General features: G+C 31.3%; 1 protein-coding gene across 4 annotated transcripts in view; it reads right to left on the bottom strand.

Moving 5' to 3' along the window:
• Positions 1-10,092, bottom strand: part of LOC117122006 (guanine nucleotide exchange protein SMCR8-like) — a 79,463-nt gene that overhangs the window by 6,913 nt on the left and 62,458 nt on the right. For all 4 annotated transcript variants that reach the window (XM_033267518.1, XM_033267717.1, XM_033267649.1 and 1 more), the window contains 3 exons: positions 7,572-7,752; positions 7,135-7,289; positions 677-770 (listed from right to left, as the gene is read on the bottom strand). In XM_033267518.1, the coding sequence (XP_033123409.1) occupies positions 677-770; positions 7,135-7,289; positions 7,572-7,752 (430 nt within the window). The remainder of the gene's footprint in view (positions 1-676; positions 771-7,134; positions 7,290-7,571; positions 7,753-10,092) is intronic.

Below are 10,092 nucleotides of genomic sequence, written 5' to 3'. Positions count from 1 at the left end.
ATGATGGCTTCATCTTCTTGTGATACAAACTTGAAAAGGAATAAAAAAAAAAAAGTGCCAGATAAAAAAAAATGTATTATTTATATGACTGATGGAGTGACACCATACCAAGTTTAATACATTATACATTCCCCTTCTGCTATGATCTGAAATGCAGAGATGAGACATGTCCTACTTATTCTACACATTTTAATGATAAAGTAGAAGACGTAGATTGTAGGGGAAAATTGGGTTTTAACATTTGCAGAGCAAAGAAAAGAAAAAAAAAATTAAAGTAACACTAGCCTGTCACAAAATTTCTTCATCTATTCATCATTTACACCTTATTATCTTAACAATAAATTTAGTTTTTATTTAAAAATATCAACAGCAATAGAAAAGTATTAAATTTCAATTAGTTGGAACAAAAACATAAAAAGAATGACCTCTAAAATCTGCCAAATTACCATTCACTACATTATAAACAGATTATAGCATGCTATACTACAAATCTAAACTATTTATTCAGTTTTTAAATGAAATATTTTCAAATTTGATTGAGACTAATTATGACTTTTGCTATCAAAGATCTGAACTTTTTACTAACATTACAATTATATTTTTTTGGAAAAAAAAAAGCAATTGCAATAAGAAAGCTTTTGATAGCTAATGTGACAAAGTATATAGCCAGCCTTACCATAATGATGTGGGTATCTCCATCGGCAATACCTAATTTGGCAAGAAACTTCTCGATAGTTTCCTTCTCCTTTGATGGGTTCATCAACTCAGAGCTGTTGACAGAAATGTGAATTATTATCAATGGATATGTACCACAAAGATACTTGAAGAGGCATACGGTGGGGTAATATAGGACTCAAAATAATATGGGTATAGTTTGATTGCTAATTATTATGGTAAAGGCCATTTGCATATAGATACAGTTTACAGCACAGTCTGACATTTATCATTTAAGATAACAATTGGAAATATCATAAAAAATATGGGTTTATGTTAACTGCTACTACAAAATTGGGGGAAAAACAATTAAGCACAAAAATACAGAAATTGACACAATTGTATATTCTATATTGGGAAAAAAAACCTGTTCATTAGCAAGATATGAAGTGTTGGCTACACAACTACAAACAGTTCTAAAGGTCTATACATGAGTGTTTACCACTACACTGCTATATGGAGAATATTTAATTTTAAAAATAAGTTTAACTTTACATTATATTATATAATTCTCACTGAAAAATGTTCATTATTGAAGAATATGAAGTGTTAGCTACACACTGAAAAGGATCTTTCCTCTAAACGTTAATACATGTACACTATATGATTTCAGTCTTATGGAGATCTTAGCATTGAGTAAAACAATTGAAACGTTGACATAAAGACCTCAAGATTAATGATACAACAGCAGGAGCGATGTTATTGGCAAGCAGTTTAGACAAGTATAAATGACACTTATAGTGTTTAATGACATGTTAAATTGTTTAACACTAACACCAGTGGAATCGAAACATGCCTCTGGCTACTGAACCAGCCTATATCGTCATCCTTCTTCACATACTATGTTCTCTTAGTACATGCATCTGTTTACATTCAAGTTGTTTTCATCCTTACAAAAATATTATACAGTGAATCTTCAGTCATACGTCATTAGTTATTTACTTGTTATTGCCACTTAACAAGGTGTAATCGGTCCGCGATCTAATTTTGTGACGGTACAAAGGTTCTGCTCCTCGATTACCTTCACTTAGGTTTGTGCCGCTAGCTTAAGTTTGTGTTGCAAATTACAGAATGTGCTGCTACTTAATTTTGTGTCGTTTACAGTGTCAACTCATTCTTATGGCAAAATATTATCAAATAAGTTCACTTTACAAGAAATTTACAATGAACTCAGATACCTTTGCTGATTAATTTATTTATTTGGTTAATTTATTGGACAATTGGGTCGGTTGAGGAGCAGGATTTGGTGGGTGTTGATAATTATAATTAATGGTGATATAAATACCAATTTAAATTTGCGTTTACTTCAAACAATTCACATTTTATTATTTTTTTTCTGGGAAACAGCTGTTAACATAAACCAATAATTCTCTCTAAAATGATCTTGGAAATTTATGGCTTTTATGCATTTAATTACCATGGATATGTCAAAGGTATTTGATTGATGTGTCGGAGACAACCTGGAGTAGAGCAAGGGGTGAAATCTGCTATGCCTGGCGTCAGTTTGCATGTTGAAAACAGGTTGCAGTAATATAAATTGATGTATTTCACACAAAAAAATGAAAGGATGTATTTTAGCATTTTATGTTAGATAAAAAAAATATAGGAAGTAAATAGAAAACTACTAGATAAAGTGATTAATATGATCCTTTTAACTTATCTAATGTATTCTGTTAAAGTGGAAGTATTATGGTTTTAACGGTATTATTATTTAATATAAATATTGGTTAACAAGCTAGAAAGAACATTGAGAGTTGCATACAAATAACTGGCCCCTGAGCACAATTTAAAAATTCGAGTAATAGGACTCATATACACCATTTAAATATCTATATATATATGGTTTTATTATTATTATTATTTAATCATTTGTGTTTTAGGGGAGCGGGGAGGGAGGGTCTTAGCCCAATTGGGCAAATAAGATATAAAGAAGATTATGGAACTAGTGTAAAAAAAAAGATTATTTTACTTTGGTAAACAGTTTGTACCGTTGGGAAGAAAACGCATTTTTGATGAATATGTAAGTTAGTAACAGCTGACAATATCCATTATTTGGAGCGAAAATTATTGACTGTTAATATAGTGTTAAGCACATTCAAATGCAGGCCTTTAATTGGATATGGCATGCTGTGCAGTTGTCCTTTAATGGCAAAGGGTGTTATTAAACCCAAGAGTGGAATTCATATGCTTTCCCTGTGTTTCATTCAACCGGCATTACAACAAATAAATCCATTAATCATTTTTGTTTACAGTTTTTTTACATTCAAGTCTTGCTGCACAAGGGATTGAATAAAATTAAGAGTTTCAATAACTACTTTAGAATAATTAAGTAGATTAACCTGTTGGTCTACTCCAAATAGTATTTGAACCTGGCAACTACTACTGGGGAATATCCACAGGCATTTCACTTAGTTAACAATTTTCATGTTTGGCCAGTGCACGGCTTTCTTTTCTTGTTGCAGCCTAGTCTTTGAAAACAAATGCCAAAAAAAAAGGGGGGGGGGCATAAAACCTGCAGTGTTTTGAGTTGTTTTGTTACTGCTGCTCTCAGCTGGATTTCCCCAGTGAAAAGTTGCGAGTCTTCAGATGTACAAAGGGAGGTAGTTTTGCGCTTTTTCACCGGCCATGTTAAAATAACACATTTAACGCAGTGTTTTGAGTTGTTTTGTTACTGCTGCTCTCAGCTGGATTTCCCCAGTGAAAAGTTGCGAGTCTTCAGATGTACAAAGGGAGGTGGTTTTGCGCTTTTTCACCGGCCATGTTAAAATAACACATTTGCTGTTTTGACAGTCTGTGAATTGGTTCAAAATATGTTTTAGGCCTTGGTGCGAGTATTGGAAATCTTGAAAACGTTTATTAAAATTTTAAATAAATATATATAATGCAAATATTAGGTCTAGACTTCTACCTAAATATAAAAAAAAACATGTAGTTTATCATTACTGCCCAATTGAAAACCAACATTTGAAAAGTGAATCAACATACAAAGCAGCCGTGGATTTAAATATATGCACATGGGAAATTACAAAAAGATATTCCTCAAAATGCAATGATATAAAACTTCTTTAAAGCATGCATACAAAATGAAAAACAGAATGTTGTTTGCAGGCATTCTATATTAATATTTCTTCAAAACAAACTATGGAAGTCTAGGAAAACACTAGTAATAAAGAGCAAGATTTTGACTATGTACAAGATAGACATTAATAAGAGTAAATCTCAATAATAGGAAAAAACAAATAGTAAAATCGATAGTCCAAATGTAGTAATTCAATAACAATCATGATAAAAATGATAATGATGAGAGCCACTAGACAGTGATTCAGTTCACTTTTTGGCAATCCTCTCTGGCCAACTGAGTGTTGTTTTTTGCTCTCTGTTATCTTGTGTTTGTCAATTTTAATGTTTTTTGGATGAAATAAATGAAATGAAATGAAATGTGAATGATGTTGACATGTATTTGTTTCCCAGGCCACAGTTAAATAATAAATTTAATATCTATTTTAATTTTCTTAAATTCAAATGTAATTTTTCTTCTTTATACTGGGTATCCTTCCCAATTGCGCCGCAGACTGATACGCAGCATGGAAACCAAGCTTACTGATACGCAGTATGGAAACCAAGCTGACTGATACGCAGTATGGAAACCAAGCTTACTGATACGAAAAAATGCATGCATTACTCTAATTATTATAAATCATGAAAAAATATTGGCATACATTTTAGTTTTATGCAAAAGAATAAAAAAATGAGAAATACAGACTATTTCTCATAGGAGATTACCATTCATTTTCTCAACGAATTCTTCGTTACTATGCAAATTCAGAAGTTGTAGATCGCATCCGTAGGAATGCTCTCGCTTTTATGTATACTTTATACAGTCTATAAATTGCGCCCTCCCTAATGAGACTAGTTTTTGTACTTCGCATATCACACACTGCGGTCGATCGAGTAGACCTGAGATATGTTTGTTTTAAGTGTCAATATCTCGGTCAGAATCATTGTTTAAACAAATTTGAAATAATTCCTACGAAATATTATATTTCACAAGTGTCAATACTAGCAATGGAATATTTTATGTGTGATAACAGAACCTAAATCGGGGTAAGGCTGGGCCTAGCCTAGTGCATGTTGGATAGGCTAATGTTTTCGGCGTCTACTATATATTTTTTCACAGACCTATTGCAAAATCAAACATGAAAAATTCATCTGCATTTATTTTTTGTGTGGAATGCAAAAAAAAAATAATAAAATAAAATTTTATTCTTATTTTACATTTTTTTCATGTTTAGTGTCTAAATTCAGTTAAACTATCAATTTCATATTATATTTATAAATCTTTATAACATATATAAAAATCATATTTTTCTTAACTGAAATTTTGCTGAGAATGGGGCTTTAACCATCAATCTATTCAACTCCAATCTATACAAATCATGTATAAAGAAAATATAACTAAGACCATATGTTGAACAATATATTGTTAATAATTCAATTACATTTAGTTTTGAATTTAATTTCTTTTTCTTGTAAATTGCTTCCTGGTATTTTGGTATCTGAACTAAAGAAGTGACTCTTGGAATCAGTTGCAGACAAAACACAGCTTAACATTCATAGCACTCGTATCTTGAGCATCTCCTCTTCTGATATTTTCTTGATCACTAAACTTTTAAATACATCAGTAGTTAATGTCAATACATTCACATTATAGAATGCATCTCCTTAGATTCTAATTAATTTTAATTCCCTGATGCCCAAGTGAAAATGCCTCAAATCTACGATAATCTAATTCAATTATCAAAATTAATGGTTCATTTTTTTTTTCTGATTAATGAAATTAATGTTTGCCATTTAAGCTGCATGTTTTTACTGTATACCTTAATGGCAGGTTATAATCATAATGACACGCACGGTTCTGTCTAATTTTAAACATTATTTCCAGTCATGCACGGATATTCAGCTATTGGATGCATTCAACATAGATGATTGTCTTGTCAGGTAAATACACTATACCCTTGACACTGGTGGTGCCAGCGGGGAGAAGAGCACACACCCCTTAAGCCCCTGAATGTTTATCTCCGACACCTAGACTAGGCAAGACTTTTTATACCTTTTAGTGAACCCGCTGCCACCAACATGGTTCACGAGACAAGATATAAAAATGCCTCGCCCTATGTGCTTTGCTAATGGACAAACACGAAATAATCAGTAAGAATTGAAAAACCCATTACTTTACGGTTTAGAGCTCAAAACAACACCATCCTGACAACACAATCTTTTTTACTGATATTAGAATTTTTTTTATTGTATAATATTAATATATTTCAAAACCAGAAAATGCTATTAACATTTCTTAATAGAAAAATAAGATGCCACTTAAAAAATCAATTTGATATTTTATATATACTTTTATAGTTTTATTATTATGCTGTTTTTATTTTACACCCTTGTAATCTTGAAAATTATATCTTGTGGTATAGGCAAACAAACGAGCACCTTATCGGTATATAAGTCACAACCCCGAAAGCTTAGTTTCCAAACAATCACTACTGTACATGCTATCGCTGGTAGCTTTCAGTGATGGCGATTGATTGGTTGTATCGGGGAGCTGTAAAAAACTGTAGCGATTTTAACGAACCAGGCCTAAATGTATTTCTCCCCCACATGTTATTAGTGACAATATAAATTAATTTCTTTCTCGACAAAGCCCTTGATGATATAAATGCTCGTTAATTTTTCGCAAAGCATTGTTACTCATATTTTCCTTTAAAAGTAATCATTGATTCTAATTTCCTGAAAATGAAATACATTGGCTTTTATATATAGTACACAAATGTCTCCTATTAAAAGCACTATAAAAACATAGTTCTATTAAAATCACTTACCAACTGAATTTACAATCATTTTAATGGATGATATTGAGTACTTTTAAAAATAGGTTTTTGAAAATAGAAATCAATGCATACATTTTTTTTACGCTATAAGAGCAATTATTTGCCAAATTTGTTGATTTTGTTAATTCAACTGCTAAAATTGTGCTGTAGGGATTTTCTAACAAGATGGATAAGTAATTGTCTGAAAATTAATCTTATGATCTAAGGTTAAATATCATAACTAGAAACAAGATTATTTAATTATTCATATTTTTACATTACATCAATATCAGGATATTATAATTAACAATAGTACAATAATAGCACATGTAATGTAGTAGAATAGTAGTAGTAATAAAAATACTAGGTAGCATAGCAGAAGGTAGAAGCAGCAGCAGTAGCAGTAGTAAAGTACAAAGAGAAGCTGTAGAACCCAAAGGTTATGCCTTTAGGCAATACGTAGAAAAAGGTGAAACGATTGCCAACCCTGAAATTACTTGGGAAACAAAACAATTTCTTTGTATATTAGTAAAGTTGATTTACTTACCTATTTTTGGCATTATGGTCTGCAAGACAGTAGGAATGATAATAAAGAAAGGCTTTAGAAGCCATCTCTAAAAACACAGTCTGGATATATGCTACAAAGCTAACATCACTGCGCAGCATCCGGCTCTTATTTACCAAGGCATGGACATACGTTCCCTGAAATAATCAATATACATCAACATTACATGACAAATCACATTTTTGCACTAGTGCTGTTCCATTGCATGCAAAGGACACTACATAAAATCTCATTTTTATTTGCCAGATTACCAGGGGCTAAAATAATTAAAATATACATACTTTGATGAACTTATTTATTATGACAATAATGATTGGCTTAATATATTTAAAAAATATCTTTAGGTTATATGAAACAATAACTGTCATGTCATACTGCATAATCTAAAAATTCAACTGCCTGAATTTGCATAAACCTACCTGGTAAGGTGGAGTATATAACTCTTGCTTTTCAAAGTCAAAGATGGAAACATAGTTTCTGACCACATTTGGAATGACGCGATGCAGAGAACCAACTTTGGCTAAACCGACAAGTTTCATTCTGCCGACGTCAAGTATTGTTAAAGGCTTAGTGTACCATGGAGTAATCTGAAAATGATGTCTAAATCAAAGGAAAAGTAAAAAAAACAAAGCATTAGTATATTTATTTTATGTATAGAGTACTAAAGTGTTACGTTACAATACCATGTGATACTACTCCGTTGCTATCGACGACACAAAATGCGTTCAACAAGATGCCAATTTTTTCCACTGACAAACAATTGATCCCAATTTCTAACATAATTATTAAGATGTTATATCTTAGTTCTTCTTTGTAAGTTTTAATTGATGATTAAATGTGTGTTTCGATAACTAATATAATGCGAGCTCTTGTTTTTAGTACATTTTGATGGTAAATTATTAGGTTTTAAAATGCCTATTACAGAAAGCCTATTCTAAACCATTGAGCAAGATGCTTTTTCTGTTTTTCTCTTCACCAAGGAGTATAAATGGGTACCTGATAAGTTTGTTGCTACTGCATCGTATGGCAACAACACTCAAGAATGTGGACCCAATGACTATTCATGACTTAAAGGAAAGCTGCTATATAAATACCAAATAACAAACAAAAATACAAGGCAAAATACAAGATCGAGTGTAGGCAATAAAAGCACTATTTCAGAATTCCCAATGGACCATTCAATGCTTTGATACATTAGGAGACATGTAAGAAATGCAACATGCATTTATTATGCTTATTATTTTAGTTTTATATTTATTTTTATAGAAAATTGACAAAACATACATCTTCACTAATGTTTACTTTACTTATTAGGTTATAGTTTAACCAAGTATAAAGCAGTAGTTAGCAATTAAATAACAAAAAAAATGATGCCTTAAACTAGGTTTTAAAAATGAGGACGATGGAGAGAAATTGTTTAGTAATACAGACAACCCTAGAGTCAGAACAGGTATTATAAATCATTGTGTATGCAAGAATGTTAACTTAAAGCTACATTATGCAAACCGACTTCATACTCGGAGAAAAACATACACAATATCCAATTAAAAGGACAATATTTATGTTTTTAAAAATGAATGATAATGAATTTATTAAAGATGAAGCAAAAACATGTTATACAGGTTTCAAGCTTTTTGATGTGTAATACTGATGACTTTTGAATTGGTATAAAAACAATATATTAATCATTATAAAAGCAGTTAAGTTTAATGATCACTTACGCAAGCTTTCGGTAGCTATCGTCACACTAACATCGTGACCTCATCAGGCTGTGTGTGAGCCAAGTGCTATTATATTGTTTCTAAAGCATTTATATCATTTACTTTCTATATTTCCTGCCCTAGAAAGGTTAAGGTTTGAAGTAATATTTGTTTACTTTTATCTTATATCATTTGCAGTAGTTTAAGGTCATGGCATTTAGAAAGACCAATCCTTGTATAAAAAGCCTCAATCCAAAAGAAAAAAAATATTCTACTGAATTTATAAATAAAATGTTATGAAACGACATTTCCAAACAAAGATTTAAGTATTGATTTTGAAGAGTTGAACCTGCAGGGAAATATATCATAAATAAAGGATAACTCAGAGTTTTAAATGAAGACTGTGTATAATGAATGATAACTTAGAATTTGAAGCTAGCACACAGGCCAGGTGCATTATGACTGATTGCTAACATCTAAAATAACAAGTAAATTTTCTCTCTTATAATAGACAAGTCTTGTTTTGGTTTCATTGCAGGGTGCGCTGTCATTATGGTGTTTTCAGTAAGTCTCAAGATTGTTGAGTGATAAACACTTTTAAATCAACTGCTTCATTTTGTGGAAGCATATTGCAAAATGTTACTGTTTTGCACTTCCAAACACTGAGAGTTTACAGGTAGTTCACTTGTGTCATTTTGAAGTGGTTCAAACTGGGCCTATCTAGGTTCCAGAGAAAAACTCCTGTTGGGGGTCAAAGAGGGATTTGAAGGTTTTAGAATGGTCAATTGCTCTTTTAGACTACAATATTAGGGGCTGAATTTAGACTGCAATAAAAATATCTTTTGTTGAAATAGAAAATTACAGGTCTATGCTTATTTAAAATAGCCCTCTAGATACCCTCTTCCCCAACATCCACGCTTCCTGAACAGTTAAATGGTGGTCTGCATACATACTTTACATACAGGACAACTAATTAGGTTACAAAACACTTTCTACAAACAGGAAAGAAAAGGTGGCATATAAATATTTCATCAATTGAGAATTAGCAAAACATTCTTAAAATTCATAAAACATCTACTGCACATTAAAATATTTACAACGTTCCTTTATTTAGAAAGAATACTTGCTCTTTCTAAGACTAATTACTTAAAGTTAAAATCTTAGTATGTTAAGTTCATGTGTCAAAGATCACATTCAAAGAAATTTGAGCACTTGCAGTAAATTTAATTCAATCTCCCAC

The sequence above is a fragment of the Anneissia japonica genome, unplaced genomic scaffold (genome assembly GCF_011630105.1).
Source record: "Anneissia japonica isolate Jap-2015-1 unplaced genomic scaffold, ASM1163010v1 scaffold287957_len1322810_cov207, whole genome shotgun sequence".
NCBI lineage: Eukaryota > Metazoa > Echinodermata > Crinoidea > Comatulida > Comatulidae > Anneissia > Anneissia japonica.
The sequence above is the reverse complement of the archived record's forward strand: the minus strand, read 5'-3'. Positions and strand labels throughout refer to the sequence as shown.